General features: G+C 42.3%; 1 protein-coding gene across 1 annotated transcript in view; it reads left to right on the forward strand.

Moving 5' to 3' along the window:
- NWD2 (NACHT and WD repeat domain containing 2) overlaps positions 1-26,659 on the forward strand; it is a 116,216-nt gene that overhangs the window by 82,518 nt on the left and 7,039 nt on the right. The window contains exons 4-5 of the mRNA XM_067551532.1: positions 23,995-24,198; positions 26,421-26,565. Coding sequence (XP_067407633.1) covers positions 23,995-24,198; positions 26,421-26,565 — 349 coding nt within the window. The remainder of the gene's footprint in view (positions 1-23,994; positions 24,199-26,420; positions 26,566-26,659) is intronic.

Here is a 26,659-nt window from a genome sequence, read left to right on the forward strand (position 1 = left end):
TTTCCTGCAGCAAACCATAGGTCAAGAAGTTTGTCTTTCTAAAGCCAGTGTTTTTAGTGCTTTTAAAGGTATTCTTGTTGATCTCATGCTGAATTGATTTGTTAGAGTGTTCTGAATAAATGTAGTTTACATTGCTATCAAGACTATAGCAATATATTATTTACATGCTTGATAACATTATAATCACTGTTTTTCCCATTCCCCTTCTGCCCATATGTCATCTGTTTCAGGGATAATCAAACTGCATCCTAATCTAGCAACATGCTATACACAAATCTGTACAGTAATGCTTCCTCATCTGTAATATGCATGTGTGACATCCACTTGGATCGAGATGGAACATCATAATCTGGGACCTACATTCACTATGGGCTGCATCTTCATATGCAAGATGAGGGTGGCTGCAGACAGGCTGCTCCATTTCAGTCCCATAGCTTCCCAGCAAATCTCCACTGCAGTCCCCAGTTGTACTTGTGTTTTTTTATTGGATAGAAATCTCACCAAAGAGACCTGTGACTTCTTTGGTATCAAAACCCTCTCTGAATTCCAAACCTCTCCCTCTAAAAAACACATTTCTGACAAGTCACCTGAACTGCAATGCCCAACATACAGTACATCACAGTAAATCATTCATCCCTTGCTTCTTCTTTCTTTCGGCTTACTCTCTCTCAAATCCATACACTTCTTGTTTAAACTTTGGTTCTGCCTCCTCAAACCCTAGGATGGCAAGTCTTTCTTTTCATGGTCTTGTCCCTCATGAAACAGCATCCAGCTTTTTATTGGTGCCTTCAGTTTTACTACAAAACGAAACAGTTTGCCTTTCCCTGACTTTCTGGATTCTCAGTCTCACTCCTAGTCCTTGCTTTTCTTCCCTACTTAGTGTCTTTGTGGAGATGAAATCTCTCACAGCAACAAATTGCAAGGCCCATTTTTATTTACCTTGCAGCTGGATGTTGCGAAGATACTTGATCTAAATTACCATTTTCAGAGTCACAAATGCCACTCAGATGAAAGCCATTCACCTACCAGCATGCAGAACTTTAAATCAGAGAACTGACTCTGCATCTCCTCCCAGTTTAAAATATTCACTTTGATGTGAACTGGAAGCTAGCTGAAACACTGATTCTTCCACCCAAAGGATTGCATCTTCTGTTTGTTCCTCTGTTTCTTGACTATTTAATCTAGGTTCTGGCAGCCTCAGGCACAGTGCCATACATTGCAATTTTAATAGCCCTCCTAACAGAACCTTATTTTGGATTCCTCTGGTTGTGTATCCCTATACATTAAACAACGGTACCAGATATGACATAGTATATTACAGCCAGTAGAATATGGAATAGATTTAATTTAATCACATCATGATGTAGGTTGAAACCAGAAAGTTGTCTGTCCATCTCTTATCTTATTATAACCTTTTTGGTGTGTTAACTCTAGCATTTTTGTATATATTTGTCTATATGGGTACAAAGAAGGGTCTCCTGATAGAGTTAGTTCTGTTTAGTTTAGTACTGATTGAAGAGCTTGGAATAAAGATTTCATTTCACTGTCAGCCTACAATGATCGCACATGTAAGCCCATCTGTGTTATGCCATTCCATACTTCCTCTGTGACACAGCTTGATTCTACTGCTTATGGCAGTAATTCTCAACCTATTTACCATTGTGGGCAACATACACAGCTTTCTGTGTTACATGGGATGCATCCACGCAATATATATACTACTTGTATGGCCCTGAGGATGTCACATGGGCCGACGACAATCTCCCACACACTTGGAAAAAAAGGATAGACAATGTGAGAATGACTCATTTGAGTGAGATGAAGATGGAAATGAGTTAGTGACTCAAATGCAGAGTCAGATGGGCAATCAGGGCTAATTCCACCAAGGGGTTTATGCACCTCACTGCCACTTTAGGCCCCTAAATTTCTTAGGGATCTAAGTGTCCACCTGTTGGCATATGCAAAGCCACTAAAGTCCTGACACCTAACTCATGCCTAAGCTCCCATGGGATTCTCAAACTAGGCATTCCCACCAATTGTACCTACCAGATCGGGCCCCAGAGGCATGCTCAGACACCACCTTAGCACTCTACTGCATTGGGTCCTGAATAAGATGAGAGGGTGGTGGCGACCTTATATCCCATAGCAAGGGCCCCAAGAAAATGGTGATTTCACAGACTGCACAAAAGTTGCAACATTAGCCCAGTATTGTGATTTTTCCCAACAGCAGAGAGGCAGAAGCAGGCATCCAGGGACAAGGGTCTCATGCTCAGCATGGCTTGTAGCACATGGCAATATTGTCGCAGCAGCGCTGTCTTGCATACAACCAACTGCCAAGTCTTGTCCCCACCCTCTTGAACTGCTGTGATTTACTTCAGTGGCTGCAGACTTTTCCCTCCCTCTCTTCCTTTCTCGCACTTGCTGCCTGCACACCCACCAACTGGTTTTATGCAAAGCAGAGCTGGTGACCCTTCGAACACAAGTGGCTGCAGCCTCAGCAGGGAGGCAGAAGCACACCACAGCTGCCGAGTCCCCCCAAACTGCTGCTTTGGTATGACACAGCTGCATGCTAAGAACCACACTGAGCATGAGACTGGAAAGCATGGATGCCTGCTTCCACGTCTCCACTGCTGTAGATATCGCAGCCATCTGGGGGGTGTGAATTAGCAACCCGTGCACGCTTCCACCTCCCAGTTTTAAGTACTAAACTCTTCCCCTGTATTTTATAGGGAGTCTGGGCACCTAACTCAGGGCTGAGGATTCCACGGGGCACCCGGGTGCTAAAGTTAGGTGTTGCAATGCTAAGCCTTTGTAGATCTAGCTCTTAGTGAGCTTGTTCTTTCCCCCGCCACTTTGTATTACTGATTGTTTGGGATTATTCCCACAGTATTAAGGACTCCCCGGCAACAGCACCATGCAATATGATCTCCTCACAACCTCCCAGATGCCAAGCATTGTTAGCGCACTTCGTGTTTTACAATTTGCCCTCTCAACACCTTCCTCTCTAATAACTAGCTGTTTGCTGCACCCTCTCTCATTTCCTCCACATTATTCTCACTGTCCTCCATATCCATCCCCCACCTCTACTCTTCCTTCCCCCACCCCCAGTGTCCCTCTTTCCTCTCCTTTTTCCTATGTCCTTGCTCCTGTCAACTCACACTCTCTACCAGTTCCCTGCCCCTCACCTGTGCCCCTCAGGATTTACGAAGGTTCCATCGATGGCAAATTTTAAGTCACGACTGGATATTTTTTCTATATATTTTCTTTCTATTTTTATATAGGAGCTTAGACTAGATGATCACAGTAGTCTCTTCTGGCCTTTGAATTTATGAAAAAATTGAACTTTGTGTTGTATCCCTTTCCTCATATCTTTTAGACATTTAGGGCACAGATTGTCTCTTCCTATATGTCTGCACAGCACTTAGCTCATATTGGACACTACTGTAATCAAGATAATAATAATCATCCAAAGTGACCGCTGTTGGCCAGAAACCAATTGCAAACCCAAACATCTGTATGCCAGATAATGCACTCATGTAAACTGCTGGAGAGCCCTCTTTGGCCTACCTGCAGTGTGACAATTGCTTTACTTAGGCTACGGCTACGGCAAAGTCACCGCCGTCAGATCGATTTTTGCATCACTCTCGTCGACTGCCGCCGAATCTCAGAGGTAAGTGTAGACAGGGTCTTAGTCTGAGCTAGGACATAGAATCATAGAAGATTAGAGTTGGAAGGGACCTCAGGACACTGCCAAGAATGATCTTGAGCGGATCACTGCAGACTATGTGGCTCTGGGAAAAGAGATAAAGGAGTTTGAAGCGCAAGTGGTGTTCTCATCCATCCTCCCTGTTCAGGGAAAAGGCCCAGGTAGGGACCGTCGCATTGTGGAAGTAAATGCGTGGTTAAGCAGGTGGTGTCGAAGAGAGGGCTTTGGATTCTTCGATCATGGGATGTTGTTTCAGGAAGAAGGACTACTAGGAAGAGACGGGATTCATCTAACAAAGACAGGGAAGAGTATCTTCGCAGACAGGCTGGCTAACCTAGTGAGGAGGGCTTTAAACTAGTTTTGACGGGGGACGGGGACCTAAGCCCGAAGGTTAGTGGGGAAGAGGGACACCGCATGGAAGCAGAAGGAGGAGGGGGCAGCAGGGGAGGCCTCCCGATTCATACTGTGGAAGTAGGCCAGTCGGCTAGTTATCTCAAGTGCCTGTACACAAATGCAAGAAGCCTGGGAAACAAGCAAGAGGAACTGGAAGTCCTGGCACAGTCAAGAAACTACGACATGATTGGAATAACTGAGACTTGGTGGAATAACTCTCACGATTGGAGCGCTGTCATGGATGAGTATAAACTGTTCAGGAAGGATAGGCAGGGGCGAAAGGGGGGAGGAGTTGCACTGTATGTAAGAGAGCACTATGACTGCTCTGAGCTCCAGTATGAAACTGGAGATAAGTCAGTTGAGTGTCTCTGGGTTAAGCTTAGAAGCAAGAACAATAAGTGTGATGTCGTGGTGGGTGTCTGTTACAGACCACCAGACCAGGAGGATGAGGTAGATGAGGCTTTCTTTACTCAACTGGGGAAAGTTTCCAGTTCACAGGGCCTGATTCTCATGGGAGACTTCAATCACCCTGACATCTGCTGGAAGAGCAATACAGCAGAGCACAAACAATCCAGGAAGTTTTTGGAGAGTGTCGCTGACAATTTCCTGGTGCAAGTGCTGGAGCAACCAACTAGGGGCCGTGCTTCTCTTGACCTGCTGCTCACAAACAGGGAAGATTTGGTAGGGGAAGTAGAAGTGGGTGGCAACCTAGGCAGCAGTGACCATGAGATGGTCGAGTTCAGGATCCTGATGAAAGGAAGAAAGGGGAACAGCAGGATACGGACCATGGACTTCAGAAAAGCGGACTTTGATTCCCTCAGGGAACTGATGGGCAGGATTCCCTGGGAGGCTAATATGAGGGGGAAAGGAACCCAAGAGAGCTGGCTGTATTTTAAGGAGACCTTATTGAGGGCACAAGAGCAAACCATCCCGATGTGCAGAAAGAATAGCAAATATGGTAGGCGTCCAGCTTGGCTTAACAAAGAAGTCTTTGGCGAACTTAAACGCAAAAAAGAAGCTTACAAGAAGTGGAAGCTTGGTCAGATGACTAGGGAGGATTATATAAACACTGCTCGAACGTGCAGGAATGAAATGAGGAAGGCCAAAGCACAATTGGAGTTGCAGCTAGCAAGGGACGTGAAGGGGAACAAAAAGGGTTTCTACAGGCATGTTGCCAACAAGAGGAAGATTCGGGAAAGTGTAGGCCCCTTAAAGAAAGAGGGAGGCGACCTAGTGACGGAGGATGTGGAGAAAGCTGAGGTACTCAATGCCTTTTTTGCCTCTGTCTTCACAGACAAGATCAGCTCCCAGACTGCTGTACTGGGTGGCACAGAATGGGAAGGAGGCAAACATCCCGCAGTGCTGAAGGAACAGGTTCAAGACTATTTAGAAGGATTGGACATTCACAAGTCCATGGGGCCGGATGCAATGCACCCGAGGGTGCTGAGGGAGTTGGCTGAGGTGATTTCAGAGCCATTGGCTATTATCTTTGAAAGCTCGTGGCAACAGGGGGAGGTCCCTGAGGACTGGAAAAAGCAAATATAGTGCCCATCTTCAAAAAAGGGAGGAAAGAGGATCCGGGGAACTACAGACCGGTCAGCCTCACCTCAATCCCTGGAAAGATCATGGAGCAGGTCCTTAAGGAATCCATTTTAAGGCACTTGGAAGAGAGGAAGGTGATCAGGAACAGTCAACACGGATTCACCAAGGGAAAGTCATGCCTGACCAACCTGATTGCTTTCTATGATGAGGTGACTGGCTCTGTGGATGTGGGGAAGGCGGTGGATGTGATATACCTTGACTTTAGCAAAGCTTTTGATACGGTTTCTCACAGTATTCTTATCAGCAAGTTAAAGAAGTATGGGTTGGATGAATGGACTATAAAATGGATAGTGAACTGGCTAGAGCATAGGGCTCAACGAGTAGTGATCAATGGCTCCATGTCTAGCTGGCAACCGGTCACAAGCGGAGTTCCCCAGGGGTCGGTCCTGGGGCCGGTTTTGTTCAACATCTTTATTAATGATCTGGAGGATGGGGTAGATTGCACCCTCAGCAAGTTTGCGGACGACACTAAGCTGGGGGGAGTGGTAGATACCCTGCAAGGTAGGGATAGGATACAGAGTGACCTAAACAAACTGGAGGATTGGGCCAAAAGAAATCTAATGAGGTTCAACAAGGACAAGTGCAGAGTCCTCCACTTAGGAAGGAAGAATCCCATGCACAGCTATAGACTGGGGACCGACGAGCTGGGCAGCAGCTCTGCAGAAAAGGACCTGGGGGTAACGGTGGATAAAAAGCTGGATATGAGTCAGCAGTGTGCCCTGGTTGTCAAGAAGGCTAATGGAATATTGGGCTGCATTAGGAGGGGCATTGCCAGCAGGTCACGGGAAGTGATTATTCCCCTCTATTCGGCATTGGTGAGGCCGCATTTAGAATACTGTGTCCAGTTTTGGGCCCCCCACTACAAAAAAGATGTGGACAATTTGGAGAGAGTGCAGCGGAGGGCAACCAAAATGATTAGGGGGCTGGAGCACAGGACTTATGAGGAGAGGCTGAGGGAACTGGGCTTGTTTAGTCTGCAAAAGAGAAGAGTGAGGGGGGATTTGATAGCGGCTTTTAACTACCTGAAAGGGGGTTCTAGGGAGGATGGGGCTAGGCTGTTCTCGGTGGTGGCAGATGACAGAACAAGGAGCAACGGTCTCAAGTTGCAGGGGGAGGTCTAGGTTGGACATTAGGAAAAAGTTTTTTACTAGGAGGGTGGTGAAGCATTGGAATGGGTTACCTAGGGAGGTGGTGGAATCTCCATCCTTACAGGTTTTTAAGCTGAGGCTTGACAAAGCCCTGGTTGGGATGATATAGCTGAGGTTAGTCCTGCTTTGAGCAGGGGGTTGGACTAGATGACCTCCTGAGGTCCCTTCCAACTCTAATATTCTATGATTCTATGATTCTAGGTCATCTAGTCCAACCCCCTGCTCAAAGCATGACTAACCTCAGCTAAATTATCTCAGCCAGGGCTTTGTCAAGCCGCAGCTTAAAAACCTCTAAAGATGGAGATTCCATCACCTCCCTAGGTAATCCGTTCCTGTTTTTCACCACCCTCCTACTGAAAATGTTTTTCCTAATGTCCAACCTAGACCTCCCTCACTACAACTTGAGATCATTGCATCTACTACCATTGAGAACAGCCTAGCTCCTTCCTCCCTGGAACCCCCTTTCAGGTAGTTAAAGGCTGCTATCAAATACCCCCTCATTCTTCTTTTTTGCAGACTAAACAAGCCTAGTTCCCTCAGCCTCTCCTCATAAGTCTTGTGCTCCAGCCCCCAATCATTTTTGTTGCCTTACTCTGGACTCTCTCCAACTTGTCCACATCCTTTTTGTAGTGGGGGGCCCAAAACTGGACACAAAACTCCAAATGCGGCCTCACCAATGCCAAATAGAGGGGAATAATCACTTCCCTCAATCTGCTGGCAATGCTCCTACTAAAGTAGCCCAATATGCCATTAGCCTTCTTGGCAATAAGGGCACACTGCTGACTCATATCCAGTTTCTTATCCACTGTATCCCCCCATGTCCTTTTCTTCAGAACTGCTGCCTAGCTCGTCGGTCCCCAGTCTGTAGCTGTGCACGGGATTCTTCCGTCCTAAGTGCAGAACTCTGCACTTGTCCTTGTTGAACCTCATCAGATTTCTTTTGGCCCAGTCCTCCAATTTGTGCAACTCCGTATCCTATCCCTACCTTCCAGGGTATCTACCACTCCCCCTAGCTTAGTGTCATCTGCAAACTTGCTGAGGGTGCAAGCTACTCCATCCTCCAGATCATTAATGAAGATGTTGAACAAAACCAGCCCCAGGACTGACCTCTGGGGCACTCTGCTTGTTACCGGCTGCCAGCTAGACAAGGAGCCATTAATCACTACCCATTGAGCCCGATGATCTAGCCAGCTCTCTTCATTTTATAGTCCATTCATCCAACCCATACTTCTTTAACTTGCTGATAGGAATACTGTGGGAGACTGTATCAAAAGTTTTGCTAACGTCAAGGTATATCACGTCCACCGCTTTCCCCACATCCATACAGACACTGCCTTGGGAGGTGTGTGTAAGAGTTGATTTAACATTGGAGCATCCTCTCATGGCTGGGCATGCAGTAGCAGGTACCCCCTGCTGACAGCTACTCCCGCCCTAGAATTGTATGTCTCTTCTCATGACTCTACCCTCTGGCGAGGCCACTTACAAGTCTCACCCCTTCTAGAGTATGAGTGTCCCAGAAAGACTGCATGTTATTTGACAATGGTTATCGGTCTGAGGTCCTCCACCCTTCCAGGGCTTCTCTTCCATTCCACTCTTCTGTCATGGCTTAAGAACGTCTCCCTTGAGACTTAACCAAACTCAAAAGCAAAACACAAGCCACAACGAAAGCAACTTCTGCCCATTCTCATACACTTCCCAGAGGCAGGGCGGGGAAGACGAGGTAGTCTCTAGCCCAAGTCCAGGTGAGCTAACAGTCCATGGGCCCAGCACTCAGGCAGGACAGGCAGGCCCAGCTGTCTCTAGACTGAGTCCAGGCAAGCAAACAGTCTATATGCCCTGGGCCCTGCCGGAGGACCCGGGGCAGGCAAAGCCGTCTCTAGCCGTAGGTAGGGCAAGGACACAGTCTAAAGCCAAGCCCTCAGGCAGAGCAGGGCAGGCAAAGTAAATAGTCTATAGCCCTAGGCAGGGCAAGCAACCAGTCTAAGGCCCAGGAAGCCCACTGGCCAAGGGGCGATCACCTCAGGGTTGAGGTGGAATGCGGGGAGCAGGACACAGGCCCACCCGACTCCACTGCATCCCAGCCCAGGGCCCTAGCCAGCAGGGTTCAAACCGAAACACGCTGGCTCAGGTGCAGGCCACAACACAGCCGGACTGTCGTCTAACCGGCTTTCGTGGGCTCTTTCCTTCCCCCTTGGAGTCACTCTGTCTCTTCAGGGTACTTGGCTAGGGGTAGGGGTAGCTAAGGGTAGGCTCCAGCTAATTTCAATTGTGGCTGAGCCTTGCAAATTGATGACAAATTGAGCACTTTACTGAGATCCTCGAGTAATTCAAATATTTATTTTGCTTTTACTATGCTCATTAGTGCGTTAAAAACAAATGTAAATAAGCATACCTATTTTTTATTCAAAGCATTCGCTATTGTCTAAGGTGTTAGCATTTCTGTTTTGAGGTTGCAAAGGAGCAGCTATTGTTCCCTTGAGGAATTTAAAAAAATGAAACATTCTTTTCTGTTTGTTTCTCATAATAATTAAACTCAAGAATGAATTTGTGTCATATTTATTTTGGAGAAACAACTAAGTCTGTCAGACTTATTTTAATTTTTCCAATATCTGAAGGATATTATAAAGCATAAGGAATTTCTAGCATGCATTTAAAGTTATATCAGAAAACCAAATAAAATTGCTGGCTTACTGAGGTGGGGTTTCTTTTGAATGAGAGGTTAAATACAATGCCTTTAATGTGAAATTCCTTGTAAAATTGAGATCCTGACCGTTTGTGGTCCAGACTTTAACAAAGGCTGCCTGATTTGTCAGTGTACTTGTTAACGTGTAAGATACATATTTGTGCACACAAATGGAGTAACTGCATGGATAAGTGTCAGACTGTAAATTCCCTTAACTGAGTTGAACATGCAACCTACAGGCAACTTTGCATATGCAAATGTGGGTTTTGTGCACTGAAATATGAAGTAGAAAGTGGTGTTTCAAGTTGTGCACCAGTTAATTTTATCACCCAAATTACTAAAATTTATAGTTTAGAGAAACAAGAAATGGTAAACTAAATCTTGTTTCATTTAGTGCCAATTCAGGGTTGTGACTCCCACTATTTTAGTCACATGGGGTTCTTTCCATACAGTAGGACACTACAGTTAAAGACAAGCAAAGTAATTGCAATGATTAACTATGACTATGTTATTATTAAAAGAAAGAAAATGTAAAACACACCAAACAACACAATAAACACTGGTTACTTCAGTTGCAATCTCCTCTGTATACCTCTATGTGGAAAGCTGTTAACAGAGATTACAGTTTAAGAGTGAATCTACCCAGGTGGGGGCGCTCTTCTCTAGGTAAGAGAAGACCAAAGTATATATTTTCAAAATCCTATGTTAGTGTATTATAGATAACCAAAACAGTTTAGAGATGGGCAAGGCATTTTGTTTAAGGGTAGGTGATTCTTGTTTGGTATATCATGGATAACCAACAATTATAAATGGAGAAAGTCAAGTGATCCCAAAGAAAGTATTTAAGTTCAGTTACTTAAAAGAAGCTACTCAAGCAGTTGTCGTAAGCAGTTAATGAATGAAAGGCTCTTAAATACCAAATTAAATCCCACTATTTATTTCTGTTTACCAAGGTTAGCTTATGTCTCCTCTCCAAGTATACATAGTCTATAGCATCTGGTATTTAACAAGAGAAGCTGTTAATATCTTTAATTACAATATAATTTTAATATCCCCATAGAACTTTTTTTTTTTTTTTACTTGAAGGGGAGGGTGGAGAAGGGATAAGAGGTTCTGACCTAGCTTTTGTGTCCTTGATAAACCGGTGCTACACTTCGCTTTTTTTTTTTAAACCTAGGAGATTTCCTTTAACTAAGGAAAAGTGTCTGGCTCTTTGTGAAGACACTCCTGTTAGGTGTTTTCCTTTTAAACAAACAGTTCCCAATATTAGTCTACAGGAGCTTGCTTCACGCACAGTTCACAATTAAAAACTCCTACCAAACACTCTACACAAAAACAAAAATCACAATAACTAATATTTAGATAACTCTAACATCGCGTAAAATAAACTACGTAGAATATTACAACAAAACAGACATTGAAAATCTGCATTCCAGAGTCTGCAGTTGGACCCGAAAGTGATAAGTATTAGATATATGGCCAAGGAGAAGGTCTTCTCCTTGAAGCTTTTCATGCCTCTCCCTAATGGGATGGGGCTTGCACAAGGGGAGGCAAGCAGGGACACATCCCCCCCCAATAATCATGGGAATCAGAATTTCTCTGGCTGCAGGGGCAAGAAAGAGCGAGCTCTTGCTGAGGCTGGAGCACTGGGGGGGGAGGCGAAGAGCAAGCTCCTCTTGGGGCCGGAGAGATGGAGAGTCCGAGCTCCAAAAGGGGTCATATTTAAATTCCTGCACACACCCTAGAATTGGGAAAAAGCAGAGATTTCCTATGAGTTTCTTCAATTGGCTTGAATATTTCATTCAATGAAATAAGTAACCAAAAACATAAGCATAAGGGCTATTATTTTCCAAACACTGCATGTGTGAACATGTATGAATTTGTAATTACAAAAATCTTCTAAGCTTCAGTAAAGGCAAAGGCAGGTTTACAATTACCAAAAAGTATCACAATACATTACAATGATTTTATTAATAACCATTTTTACACCACTGTTGCAGTTTATCCACTCTCCCACACACACACAAATTCAGTTTGATGGATGTAAAATAATATGCTATTTCTTCAGTAATAGCAGGAAAAATTATTCCAGGACACTCAACATTTTCTGATTATATTCATTCTGCCTAAATTCTCTTTTCAGTCTCTGTTAGATACAGCATTTTTTACTTTCTTAACTAAAATGTTGTGTCATTTGCTGGGCACTACCACCCACCCAAATGCCTAGAAATACATTTTGATTGCATTGATGTTTGTGAGGCTGTCTGGTGATAAATAGGTGGCCATCATCATAAGCAACAATGCAATCAAAACATATTTCTCAGAGCAAAATGACTCCTTGACACAGTTGTTAAGTGTTATTTTCCTTTACATAATAGGAAGACTATAAAAATGAACCAATAATATTTAATTCCTCTGAGTCTGATTTCTTAGAATCATATCCCATTAAAAAATTAACACCTCCATGAGTTAATAGAAAGAGAGTCAGCAACCATGGGATTTTTCTGAAAAGAGACAGTCAACCGGTAGAAAACACTCTCCATTTTCAGCACCAAATTCAGAGCATCATAAAGACTAAAAGGAGCCAGCCCTGCTACTTATTTATGCGATTCAATAAAAGATCACCAATTTTAGCTCCTGTTCCAATCCATCCAGCATTTACAAAACTGAGTATTTGCTGAATCTGCCACTTTCTCTTTTAGTAGTGAAGCGAGGAATTAAAGTGCCTACAATAAATAGTATCTGAGATTACTATTACTAAGCCCAGTTTATTAAACTGGCTTGGTTTGCAGGCCTTACTATGTTATTTCCTCAAAAATTGGATGAATGAAGCTAATTAGTAACTGGTACAACTTCCTGTAACTTAAAAGTCTTCTGATTAAACATTATCATGAAGGATCTCATGTTAACCTAAAAGCCACACTGGTTCTGCATTCATAAAAGCTGCTGGTAAAAATGTCTGTGAACATTTTGGTGATGACGTGTCTGAAATAATTACACCACTTGTGCTGTAAATCTGTCATGTCTGAGGAGCAAACCCAAATCATTTCAGTTTTGTTCCTTCTGTTGTGACTAGGAATGTGTCTGTAATGAGAGTATATTCAGACACCAAGGGGAGGGCAAGAGGAAGAAAAACATTTCCCATCTGGATCTAAATAATAATTGTTTTATCTTCCTTTAATGGTAGGTTTGGCCCCAGGCTTAATAAAGCTAACAGAGATACTGCTGAGATTGTTCTTGGCATTATATTACAGTTTATGTTAATTATGCAAACCCCAGCTAGATACAATTGGTTGCTGAGGGGTTTATACACGCTTGTCACCCTGGCAGCATTAAACATTTCAATCACCTCCAATTTAATGATTCTGTAATTTGTTGTTTTGCTTTTAAAAGTTAATGAGTTATCTTGTGGGAGATTTGATTCATGAATCTGCATATCATGCTGTCTCCTGGTATATGATATAGGACAAATATTCTTAGTAACATTTCCCTTTAAAAAAAATACTCATTTTCTATAGTTGTCAATCACACAAAACACTGTAGTATCACTCTTGTAAAATGTTTGAATCATTACTGTAAGATACAACCATTTTTTCACAAGGGCTGTCGATGACAATATTCCATTTTTTGTGGACATAAGGAGACATCAGACATGAAGAATCTTTTTCAAACTATATTTTTATACTTGTACATATGGTGTTGCATTACTAGATTGTATCTCTATAGCCAGCTCCGCAGGGGATGTAGAGAACTATGTATGTTTATACCAGCTTAGGATCTGGTTTATTATACAGTGTTACATTCTGGATGGGGAGAAGAATAATAGGTTGGATTTTTTAGAGAGTAGAGTGCAGGTGTTTTTATATATGTCTCATTTTGGTATTTAAGGAAACTGAAAGACAACATTGGCTAGCGTTAGCAAGGTGCAGGCAAGCAAAGTCTACTGAATATCTGTTGTAGTCCTGGGGCTTTCTTTAGCAGAGACTGCTATTGTACTAAATACTACAATAGATTGTGAGCAGTGGGTGTCACTCTGGAGAAATGTCCTTTAGGGACTTGGATGAGACCACCAAATTAATTTTCACATGTGACTTAATGCAGAATTTGAACACCATTCTCTTTACAAAGCTATGCATTGTACTATCTGGTCTTCACCTAGGTATCTGACATTAGTTTCTTTAAGAAAAATTATGTCAGTTATTTATGTCATCCTTCAGAAAATGGAAGAAATGTTTTCAGTGACCCACATTGTTACCAGAAATTATTATCTAGAAACTATGGATTGTAGGCTCAGGCTAGTTTGGACAGAATGCATATTCTCTTCACATATTCTCTTCTCCATTATTCAGCCAATGCAGAAGTGGGGAAATGTTTCTACAAAGCTTGGCTTCATGCAGAGTGGCACAAGTTTTCTGTTCTTGTACACTCATTTGACTAGGGAGGAGTATAAAAATATTGCTCGAGCATGCAGGGGTGAAATCAGGAAGGCCAAAGCACAACTGGAGTTGCAGCTAGCAAGGGATGTGAAGGGTAGCAAGAAGGGTTTCTACAGGTATTTTAGCAACAAGAAGAGGGTCAGGGAAAGTGTGGGCCCTTTACTGAGTGTGGGAGGCAATCTAGTGACAGATGATATGGAAAAAGCTGAAGTACTTAATGCTTTTTATGCCTGTCGTGGCAGACAAGGTCAGCTCCCAGACTACCGCTGAAGTACAGGCAGCACAGTATGGGGAGGAGGTGAGCAGCCCTCAGTGCTGAAAGAACAGGTTAGGACTATTAAGAAAAGCTGAACATACACAAGACCATGGGGCAGGAAGCAATATATCCGAGGGAGTTGGCTGATGTGATTGCAGAACCATTGGCCATTATCTTTGAAAACTCATGGCTATTGGGGGAGGTCCCGGATGATTGGGAAAAGGAAATATAGGGCCCATATTTATAAAAGGGAAGAAGGTGGATTTGGGGAACTACAGACCAGTCAGCCTCACCTCAGTCCCCAGAAAAATCAGGGAGTGGGTCCTCAAGGAATCCATTTTGAAGCATTTGGAGGAGAGGAAGGTGATCAGAAACAGTTAGCACGGATTCAACAAGTCATGCCTGACCAACCTGATTGCCTTCTATGATAAGATGACTGGCTCTGTGGATATGGGGAAAGCTGTGGATTTAATATACCTTGACTTTAGCACAGCTTTTGATACAGGCTGCAACAGTATTCTTGCCAGCAAGTTAAATAATTATGGGTTGGATGAATGGACTATAATAGGGTGGACAGAAAGCTGGCTATATTTTTGGGCTCAACGGGTAGTGATCAAGGGCTCCACATCTAGTTGGCAGCCAGTATCAAGTGGAGTGTCCCAGGGGTTGGTGCTGGGGCCACTTTTTTTCAACATTTTCATTAATGATCTGGATCAGCGGTTCTCAACCTTTTTTTCCCCAAGTACCGGGGACTTGTGGTGGCGGCGGGGTTTCGCGGCGGGGGGGGGACTTGTGGCGGCGGCGGGTTACATGAGGGGAACAACGCCCTCTGCCGAAACCCTTCCGCCGTTTGCCCCTTTTCGGCGGTAGGGTTTCATGGGGGTGGGTGGGTGGGCACTTCCGGCGGTGGATTCGGCGGCGCGGTATGGCTCGCGTACCACCCAGCCTTCTCCGAAGTACCACCGGTGGTACGCGTACCACCGGTTGAGAACCGCTGCTCTGGATGATGGGGTGGATTGCACCCTCAGCATGTTCGCGGATGACATTAAACTGGGGGGAGTGGTAGATACTCTGGAGGGCAGAGATAGGATACAGAGTGTCCTAGACAAATTAGAGGATTGGGCCAAAAGAAACCTGATGAGATTCAACAAGGACAAGTGCGGAGTCCTGCACTAAAGACAGAAGAATTCCATGCACTGCTACAGACTGGGGACCGACTGGCTAGGCAGGAGTCCTGCAGAAAAGGACTTGGGGATTACAGTGGACAAGAAGCTAGATATGAGTCAACAGTGTGCCCTTGTTGCCCAGAAGGATAATGGCATATTAGTAGGAGCACTGCCAGCAGATTGAGGGAAGTGATTATTCCCCTGTATTTGGCATTAGAGGCCAGATCTGGAGTACTGTGTCCAGTTTTGGGGCTTCTACTACAGGAAGGATGTGGACAAATTGGAGAGAGTCCAGTGGAGAGCAACAAAAATAATTAGGGGGCTGGGACACATGACTTCTGAGGAGAGGCTCAGAGAACTGGGCTTATTTAGTTTGCAGAAGAGAAGAGTGAGGGGGGATTTGATAGCAACCTTCAACTACCTGACGGGGGGTTCAAAGAGGATGGAGCTAGGCTGTTCTTAGTGGTGGCAGATGACAGAACAGGGAGCAATAGTCTCAGGTTGCATTGGGGGAAGTCTAGGATGGATATTAGGAAATACGTTTTTACTAGGGGAGTAGTGAAGCACTGGAATGAGTTACCTGGGGAGGTGGTGGAAGCTCCATCCTTAGATGTTTTGAAGGCCTCACTTGACAAAGTCCTGGCAAGGATGATTTAGTTGGGGTTGGTCCTGCTTTGAGCAGGGGGTTGGACTAGATGACCTCCTGAGGAGGTTCCTTCCAATCTTAATCTTCTATGATTCTACTGACTGGTCACTATACCCATAACAGATGGAGGATGCTCTTTTGTATGTACATTTTGTTGGGCATATACTATTCCTTCTCTCCTGTGACTTCTTTTTCAAGGGAAATCAGCCATGTATTAGGTATTGACAATGCGATCCACAGAGTAAAAGACTGGCAGTAATAAATATGTGTCCCCTCTACTATATTAGCATGCTATTAAAAATAATGTAAAAGCTTTTAAATAAAATCTGTGTATGCCTCAACTTTATTAAAAAGCCATTGATAGGAGTCATCCACAGCCTATCCACAACTATATCAGTATTCTATTTGTACTTTGCTCCACTAGTCAGAACGATGATCTAGTGAGGCATCACTGTTTGGATAATCTCCATTGTAATGATAGCTTTAGATAAGATATAGAAGAATAAAGAATCTGCCTCCTCGTCTTAAAAGACTGCTTAATTTTTTTTTATTTATTTCCAGTACAGTGAAGTTACTGTACCACAGAAGAGTGAAATGTACAAATTTCATTTGGAAAAACTCCTTAAGAATAAGGATAATTAACCTTGACCTAATTAAGGTTATTTTTAACTTTAACTTAATTAAGATGGCTACAGTAGTCTGCATTTAAGACTGTATGAAAGTTACAGGTTTTGATTCAAAAGTTGCAGCCACAGTTTGCTACAGTTGTGATTATGGTGCAATCAGTTCAAGTACTATAAAAAATGTTTTAAAAAAATAAAAATAAAAACCATGAAAAACCCAAATTTGAGTAGTGTTGCAACCCTGCATCCCAGGTCACAATGCCACTCACTCAAATCTGCAGGTTGTAACACCAAATTTGTGGCAACTATGAAAAGTGGCAATGTATGTTAAAAGTTGAGTTTCCACAACAAAATCATGACCTGTGATTTTCTTACAGCTTTAAATATAACATATAAAAATGCAGCAGACATTTAGACATTGTAGTATTGCTAATGAAAGGACCAATTCTACCATCTTTGCTCAGGCAAAACTCTCCATAGAATTTATGGGGCCCAAATACAGAAAAAGTACAACCTTGGTAATTTCTTATAATAATCACCATAGAAAGTAACTGCAAAATCCATTCAGTGGAGTTCTGCTGAGGGTGAAATTCACAAAGTCTATGCACCACCTAAATTGGACTTGAGTAGTGCATAAACTTTGTACTGGCCCTTCGCAAAAGGCTGAATTTCACTCTGACAGAAGAAGTGTTACTTTTTCCTGAAAAAAGAAGGGTTATTATTTCCTGTTTAATTTGTGCAGTTGCAGAACTACAGAAAACCTAGGATTCTGAAGAGCAGTTTAGGAGCATAAACGATGAAATTTTGCCAAGCATTTACTGAATTGTGGAAAGAGATGTGGCTCTTTCTGTGGAAAAGTACTAATTAGAAATTATCACAAACTAGAGAAATTCATACAATCAAAACGTTGGCTTCGTTTCATAAAAAGGATCATTATTTAACCCTATTGACTAAGCAGATTGACTTCTCCAATCAGCTTTCTATCAGACCAAGGCTGATGATTGTGAGGCATCTCGCTACCACCTGCCCTTAGTGTGAGGAAGTTTTGTCTGTGCCTGCCACGGGTCAGCTCCCCAACTCCTCTGGCCACAGGCAACACAAACACTCCCCTCTGGGCCTCACAGGCCTCACTGTTATTCTACAGGCTAGCTATTGGCACACTCCAACCCTCAAGCCCTCCGAGTGTCCCTCTGGAAGGTCCAGCCCCTCGTCCACTGGGCACTATCAGAATTCACAGATTCACTTCTTCCAAAGAAACGGTAACCCCAGCTTACCAGTTCCACCTCTGATCACATCTCCACTTAACACCCAGCACCAACATAATAATGGCCATACTGGGTCAGACCAATGGTCCATCTAGCCCAGTACCCTGTCTTCCAACAGTGGCCAATGCCAGTTACTTCAGAGGGAAAGAATAGAACAGGTAATCATCAAGTGATCCATCCCGTCGCCTATTCCCAGCTTCTAGCAAACAGCAATCCCTGCCCATCTGGCTAATAGCCATTTCTTTTTTGAACTCCGCTATAGTCTTGACCTTCACAACATCCTCCAGCCAAGAGTTCCATAGGTTGATTGTGAGTTGAAGAAATATTTCCTTTTGTTCGTTTTAAACCTTCTGCCTATTAATTTCATTTGGTGACCCCTAGTTCTTGTATTATGAGGAGGAGTAAATAACACTTCCTTATTTACTTTCTTCACACCAATCATGATTTTATAGACCTCTACCATATCCCTCCTTAGTCGTCTCTTTTCCAAGCTGAAAAGTCCCAGTTTTACTAATCTCTTCTCATATGGAAGATTTTCCATACTCCTAATCATATTTTTGTTGCCCTTTTCTGTTCCTTTTCCAATTCCAATATATCTTTTTTGTGATGGGGTGACCAGATCTGCACGCAGTATTCAAGATGTGGACATACCATGGATTTATAAAGAGGCAATATGATATTTTCTGTCTTCTTAGCTATCCCTTTCCTAATGATTCCCAACATTCTGCTAGCTTTTTTTACCACCACTGCACATTGAGCGGATGTTTTCAGAGAACTATCCACAATGACTCCAAGATCTCTTTCTTGAGTGATAACAGCTAATTTTATACCTTATCATTTTATATGTATAGTTGGGATTATGTTTTCCTATGTGCATTACTTTGCATTTATCAATATTGAATTTTATCTGCCATTTTGGTGCCCAGTCACCCAGTTTTGTGAGATCTCTTTATAACTCTTCGTAATTTGCTTTGGACTTAACTATCTTGAGTAGTTTGTGCCATCTACAAATTTTGCCATCTCACTGTTTACCCCTTTTTCCAGATCATTTATTAATATATTTAACAGTACTGGTCCCAGTACAGTACCTCTCTCCATTCTGAAAATTGACAATTTCTTCCTCCGCTTTGTTTCCTATCTTTTAACCAGTTTTGATCCAGGAGTGGACCTTCCCTCTTATCCCATGACCGCTTACTTTGGTTAAGAGCTTTTGGTGAGGGACCTTGTCAAAGGCTTTCTGAAAATCTAAGTACACTATATCCACTGGATCATCCTTGTCCACAGGCTTGTTGACCCTCTGAAACAATTCCAATAGATTGATGAGGCATGATTTCCCATTACAAAAACCAGGTTGACTCTTCCCCAACAAGTCGTATTAATCTATGTGTCTGATAATTCTGTTCTTTACTATAGTTTCAATCAATTTGCCTGGTACTGAAGTTAGGCTTACTGGCCTGTAATTGCCAGGATCACCTCTAGAACCTTTTTTAAAAATTGTCATCACATTAGCAATCCTCCAGTTATCTGATACAGAAGCTGATTTAAATGATAGGTTACGTACCACAGTTAGTAGTTCTGCACTTTCACATTTGAGTTCCTTCAGAATTCTTGGGTGAATACCATCTGATCCTGGTGGCTTATTACCGTTTAATTTATCAGTTTGTTCCAAAACCTCCTCTAATGCCACCTCAATCTGGGACAATACCTCAGTTTTGTCACCTAAAAAGAATGGCTCAGGTTTGAGAATCCCCCTGACATCTTCAACCGTGAAGACCGATGCAAATTCACTTAGTTTCTCCGCAATAGTCTTATCTTCTTTGAATGCTTCTTTAGCATCTCGACTGTCCAATGGCCCCACTGGTTGTTTAGCTTCTTAAAGAAATGTTTAAATGTCTACTTAAAAAATGTTTGTTGTTACTTTTTTAATCTTTGGCTAGTTATTCTTCAAATACTTTTTTGGCCTTCCTAGTTATATTTTTACACTTCACTTGCCAGAGTTTTTGCTCCTTTCTATTTTCCTCAGTAGGATTTAACTTCCATTTTTTAAAGGATGCCTTTTTGCCTCTTACTGCTTCTTTTACTTCATTGTTTAGCCACAGTGGCAATTTTTTGGTCCTCTTACTATGTTTTTTAATTTAAGTATACATTTAAATTGAGCCTCTCTTATGTTGTCTTTTAAAAACTTCCATGCAGCTTGTAGGGATTTCACTTTTGGCACTGTACCTTTTAATTTTTAACTAACGTCCTCATTTTTGTGTAGTTCCACTTTCTCAAATTAAATACTACCATGGTGGGCTGCTTTGGTGTTTCCCTCTCACACCACAGGGATGTACATTTTATTATGTTTATTATGGTCACTATTACCAAGCAATTCAGCTATATTCACCTATTGGACCAGAACCTGTGCTCCACCTAGATATGTTTATAGTAGAATCAAGTATAAATTTATTTAACAAAGCATAGAGATTCAAATAGTAGCAAGCAGAAGTATTGGAAACAAATGGTAACTTATAAAATAAAATCATAACATGTTTTCTGGACCCTACACATAATTAACAAGATATTCTCATGTCTGCAAAGTATTGGTCACCCAAAATCCTCACAGCACTTTACGACCAGGCTGACTATGACCCTGCTTTCATGAGAGAAACATGCTGTGAGCTTGCCTTTTCAGTGAAGAACTCAGTGTGTTGCTTTGCACTTCAAGATATACCAGAAAAATCCTTTGTATTTATTCAGGACCCTTCCTCCCCACTGTTTGTTTATTCCTGTAGTTTTTCCTTTCTTGCACATTTTGCAATCTCTTCTTTTGCCTGTGGTTCTGTATGCAAATAGGCATACACTGGGAGGCATACAATACACAAACAGCTGAACAGGGAGATAGTGTCTATTATCACTGGCCTGAAAAGAACATTTCCAAGGTATGTCACCTCCTGGTTATCTACTCTAACTCCAAGACCTTAAGAACATAATTTTCCCTATAGATACACAAATCCTTAAATATTGTCCATACATACATTTAACAATGGTCATGAAGATCAGTAGGCTACTGGCTCTAGTTAGAGACCTCCCATGCCATTTTTGGTGAAATATTATGCAGATATACAACCCAGAGATCCCTGGAAAACCTGTGCACCTCTTGTGCCCTCTGCCAGTTGGCACCAGATGTCCCTGGGTCACAACTATATATATACACATGCATTTCTAAGGTAGTATCTGCATAAGGATTCCTTAAATGACCCATAACACATTCAGTTAAAGAGACTGACACTATCTGTTTCCCTCCCCATTAATTTACTCCTTCTCATTAACCTATCTGTATTTACCTCAAAATCTTTACCTACATAAACTAAACATAAAAGAAGATAAATCATAGTATACAGGGTGAAATCTTGCTCCTAAATAGTAGTTGTTGGTTTTACACTTGTTTAAAAATAGGTTATTGCTGTTAGTATACTGGCCACCTCCAGGAATATATTATCCAAGAGTTATTTGAAGCATCATAACTCTGTAATACAATTTAACCCCTGAGGTACCACAGTGTCAGCATTGATATTTTAAACAATTCTTATGTTAATACAGAAAATGGGTGCACTTGAGTATTTAAGTTACTTTTAACCAATTTTTATTGGTTTAAAAAAAAGGGTCTCTTTTCTTTTTTTCCTTTGCCATTGGATAAATATGATCAACATTTTCTGCTAATGAGAGTTTTCAAGCAGTGAAGCAGCTTGCATTTCTAAAGCTGTAGTCTGGGTAATTGTTGCTGGAAGCCATATAGCCACGTTTTAAATATTTTAATATTAGTAGTATCAGGCTGAAGATGCCATGTGACTTTTCATCAAAATGAGAACATATATAACTGCAGAAAATGAGAGGATGGCAGAGAACGCGAAGAGGCCATAATCCAGATCTGTACGCTTTATGAACAACATTACGGATGACTATGCACATAAAAATGGGAAGAAAGTTATCTTAAAAATATATGTCTACAATGATGATTTTATAACTGACTCAGCAAAAATGTTTGAAAAGTTTAGATTTTTATGCTTTTAGACAACAAATATATAATTGTTTCTAAGAGAGACTATGAACCAGATTCTGCAGTGCAGTGCAGCTGCTTTGTGCCATTCTGCCATTGGTGGATTCTGGCCACAAAGCTGGCATATCCAGCCCTGGCATGATCCCTCTAGTGGCATAGAGCTGGCTGTAAAAAGAAGAGGCTAGTTCTCTTTGAACACTAGAGTACTCAAAGAGCAATGTGGCTGGTAACCGATTATGCTGGAAAACGTAGGGCGTATGCTACCTGATGCTTCTTTTCTACCTAGTCCAAACAGAGGAGGTTTCATTGCAATTCTGGCACACAGGATTTTCATGGCAACCTATAATCTATGCCATCAGATTATATGAATATATAGTTATTTCCCTAATAGTATATATTTTGAGTATTTGTTTTCATTTGCAGATTTTCAGTGTCCCTGACCCTTAGGTTTTTCTGTTAGCATTTACTATTAAGAAAGATACTAGATCATCTTCAAATCATTTAAATATCCAAGCCCTTACAACCAAACTGCAGTTCAATACAATAGTCCTAGTAAGAATTCATCTTCTGTTATGTTTAGGTTTGGAAGGATTTGATTTTTATCAGTAAATGTCTATAACTGTTGATTTCATCACACACACACAAGCTGATGAAAAAATAGATAATAATTCCATAGATGATAATTGAAATTTGCAGATAGGCAAAGCAAGAAAAATGCTGCTGAAGATCTTATTAGAGTTTGATTTAAGGATATATACTTTCCATGTTTTGACATATGAGGTTGACAGGTTGTGTTTTAACCATTATAAAGCTTTAATCTTTGACTCTCATTAAATAATTATTGTTTGACATCCCCCATAGTTTCCCAGAACTATGAAAATTTAAATAGATAAAAGTTGGAAAGAAATGCTTAAAAATAAACATTGATACTAGCTGCCAAAATTATAAAAAAAATAAAAATTTAATTCTGCCAAGCCTAACTATATTTACCTTCCTAGTAACTTCAATGTGATAGAACTGCTATTAATGCCATTATAAGCCGGTGGCACGGTCCGGCCAGGGCATCACGACCCTTCCTTGGGCCCAGGCTCCGAAGAAGGCCACAGCATCTCCCTTTAGGGGAATAAGCAGTGCCCTTTCACACATCTTTAGCCCTGGCCCCCAGCGGGGCTGGCTGACAAGCGGTCTGGTGCCCCCAGCCCTCAGGCAGGGCGGGGCATTCGAAGTAGTCTGTTGCCCCTGGCCTTCACACAGGCGGGGCTGGCAAAGCAGTTTGGTGCCCCTGGCCCTCAGGCAGGGCGGGGCAGGCAAGCAGTTTGCAGTCCCTGGCCCGCAAGCTGGGCAGGACTGGTTGGGTAGTCAGCAACCCCCGGGCTTCCCACAGGCAGGGCTTGTAAAATAGTCTGGGGCCCCCGGCCTTCCAGGCAGGCGGGGCCAGCAGAGATAGGGATCCTCTGTCTGCAAACACAGAAGATTGCACTCTCTCCCAGGGTGAGGGAAGGGGTGAGGAGAACGCAGGCCCACCCATCTCCACTGCGTCCCAGCCCAGGGCCCTAGCAGGATTCCGTCCGCTCCTGGGATTCCCCGACGTCAGGCAGCTCCTCTGGGGGGTATTTCCAGGGGGAACTCGGGTGGTTCGTCCAAGCTACCAGGGCTCAGTGGCCCTGTCCAATCACTAGGGCCTGGCGATCCGGGCATGTTTTGGACGCTCCGCTCGGTGGGGCGGTTGCTCCAAACAGCTGCTCGATCAGGGTCAGGCCTAGACTGCGGCCTCCAGGAACAGGTCTGTCTCCAGCAGCAGCTTCCTCCCTACTGAGCTGCTAGGCCAGCCTTTTATACTTCCTCTTCCTGCTTTAGCTCCACCCCTCTGTTGCCAGGCAGTTTGGCCTGTAGGGCCCAGGCTCCGAGGAAGGCCACAGCGCCTTTCTACAGCCATATTGATTCTTATGAAAGCATCTAGCTATATCCTGAATAGGGTTTTAGCATCACTGAAAGGGGAAACTAAACCTGTACTTTGTTGAAAATACACAGGGCCTGTTGGGAGAAAAATATGGGAGCATCCGAATACCTGGAGAAGTGGAATCATCAGAATTTGAAATGATCCTAGATGCTGCTGTGGAGGCAAAGCTAGAGACAAGGATTTTGGAAGAGTGGTACTGCAGAGATGAAAATGCAGTGCCACCAGCGTATTACCTCAGACCAAAATCTGAAATGCTAAAGAACAATCATAATACGGTAAATTACCTTCATATCCTTCATTAAAAAAAAAAAAACTACGTAGGTCGGTCATAGTGGATGGAATTCACCAGCACCATTTGAAAACAATATAGGGGTCATAATGGAATGAACTTCCACAGCTCCTTCCAAACGGCAGATGTTGCTCTGTGATGTTCCACTCTGGTGGACCATGAAGGAGGAAGTGTGGGACACACGGGGAGTGATAGGCCAAGGCTACTGTGACTAAGAATGGTCCACTGGCCACAACTATCACCTGGGTAGGGCAATTGTTGTGGGCTGCAATCACTTTTGCAGAAGTTGAGGGCGTGGCTGCATAGGTGCCTCTATCTATCCCCTTTGTGGGAGTGGGCAAGACTCTCTTTCCCAGCCTTTGCACTCGGCTCTCATTAAAAGTCCATGAATGGGATTGACATGGGAAATGTGAATATCTCCCCATGGCCTCAAGTCAGCAAATCATTTAAGTACATGCTTAAAGTTAAGCAAATGATTAAAATTAACCACACATTCAAGAACTACCCTGAAATGGAGTTCATATTATTATAATGTTGGCTTAAAAAAGTTTCTTGGTAAAATATTTTTGAATAGTTCCATTTATTCTCATCTCCCCTATGCGCACATAACTTTGTCTGACCCTAACTATGCATGGTACAAGGCCCAAATTTACCCTCACATAGCAATAGCTGTTATATATCCAAGGACAGAATTTGGCCCTCCAAGAGGAGAATAAATCCTTTAATGCAGAGCTATATCCCAAAACAATATTAAAATGTCACTTTATTTTAGTGCATACTGACTGTATTTACACAAGAAAAGGAAATTAAACCACTCTATAGCATGCATTTACCATATTACAAAACGCATTACTTCCTCTGTTGCATGAAAAAAGTTTGAGCAGAAAGGACTTTAATGAGTTGAAGAAAGTGTAGTGCTGCAGAGTCTGAAAAAATGACAAGTTACATAATGTTTTCCCCCACTAAAGCCCAAAATAGCCCTTTAAATATGTGGGTGTGTGTATTTTTGTTTATTAACATTTTATAGATTTCCCCAAGCTACTGTCCCACAAGGGTAAGCAGAAAGGTTCATAAGTCAACACTAGGGCAGTGTTACAACCAGTAAACAAAACAGAAGTAACGGACAGCATATAAAATGATCTGCAACTTTTAATTGTCTTCAGGAAGGGCTTTGTGAGAGATCGTGATTACCTGCAGCAGTGCCTGGGGCATCACAGCCAGGCACTGCCCCCTTACTATGGATTAGATCGCAAACTGACAATCTAGCACTAAATAAGAAACAATAAAATTACTTTGTACTTAAAATAGGGGCTGGACTGTAATCTTAAAATTTGTCCTGAATAAAGGGGCAGTGCTTAGCTGTGCTGCCCCGCCCCAGGAGTAGAACAGGAACAAAACTGTGACTCAGATAGCCACAATTCTGTCCCTGCTTCCAGTTTTCTCCATAAGGGAAAGTAAACTGTGCCAGCTGTTTCCTGGTACAGCTTACTCCCCCCTCTGCACCAGTTCAGCTGTCTAGCTGGCATGCAGGGATTTAGGAAGAAAGCCAACAATCCATCCACTTCCTGCCCAACTGCCACTGTGCTGCTCTCTCTCCAGGGTACAATCTGGCCAAAGAGGAACTTTCCTCCAATATCTCAATGCACTTTACAAAGATGAATGAATTTAGCCTTACAACACCCCTCAAGCAAGTCATCTTATGCTCACCTTCTGCAAAGGAGGAACTGAAGTACTGTTAAATAAAATCCAATATTTTCAAAAGTGGCACCTGATTTGGGGTGCTTAATTTGAAATACCTAGTGCCTACTTTTCAGTTTTGAGATCCCAGGATGAAAGTTAATCTAAAAATATTATTATTATTATTATTCAAGTACTCTAGGCGTGACCCAAAACCCCACTTTCTCTTACTATTTTACTGGTGAGTCTCATTTACTCCCAAATATTGTTCTTTATATTTTAGTTTCGTCCACTTTGTCGGCTCATGAAGTCTTAAGTTTTATATTCAAAACAGAGCACCTTATAATGTAAAATTATGATTTGTGCAATATGAAAGGTTGAGTGAATGTGAGTTTTTTAATGTCTGTATTAAATTATTTACTGTATTCTCCTTTCTTGTGTAAATCTTTACCTTAAATATTAATCCTTTGCTTTCTGAAGTTGTAGAAACTGATGTTACAGCTACTGTTTAACTATGAATATTTTTAAAAGATGGCATCATCTTCAAATCCTATGAATGAGAACAAATGGCAGGACATATCAGACGAGATGAAGAAGATTTTTAAGACTGCCGTGAAGTTGTTGCATGAGAAAGGAAAAATGAAACACAGCCAAGCAAAGAGATACCTTTCCTCTGGTAAAGTTTAGAATATGTACACAAACTATTCTATATCTAGAATATAGATTCACCCATTCATAATCTAGCCTAGCAATATTTCCACAATTACCAA

This window comes from Emydura macquarii, unplaced genomic scaffold (genome assembly GCF_026122565.2).
Source record: "Emydura macquarii macquarii isolate MOO-44397 ecotype Brisbane River unplaced genomic scaffold, CSIRO-AGI_Emac_v2 contig_1353, whole genome shotgun sequence".
Lineage (NCBI taxonomy): Eukaryota > Metazoa > Chordata > Testudines > Chelidae > Emydura > Emydura macquarii.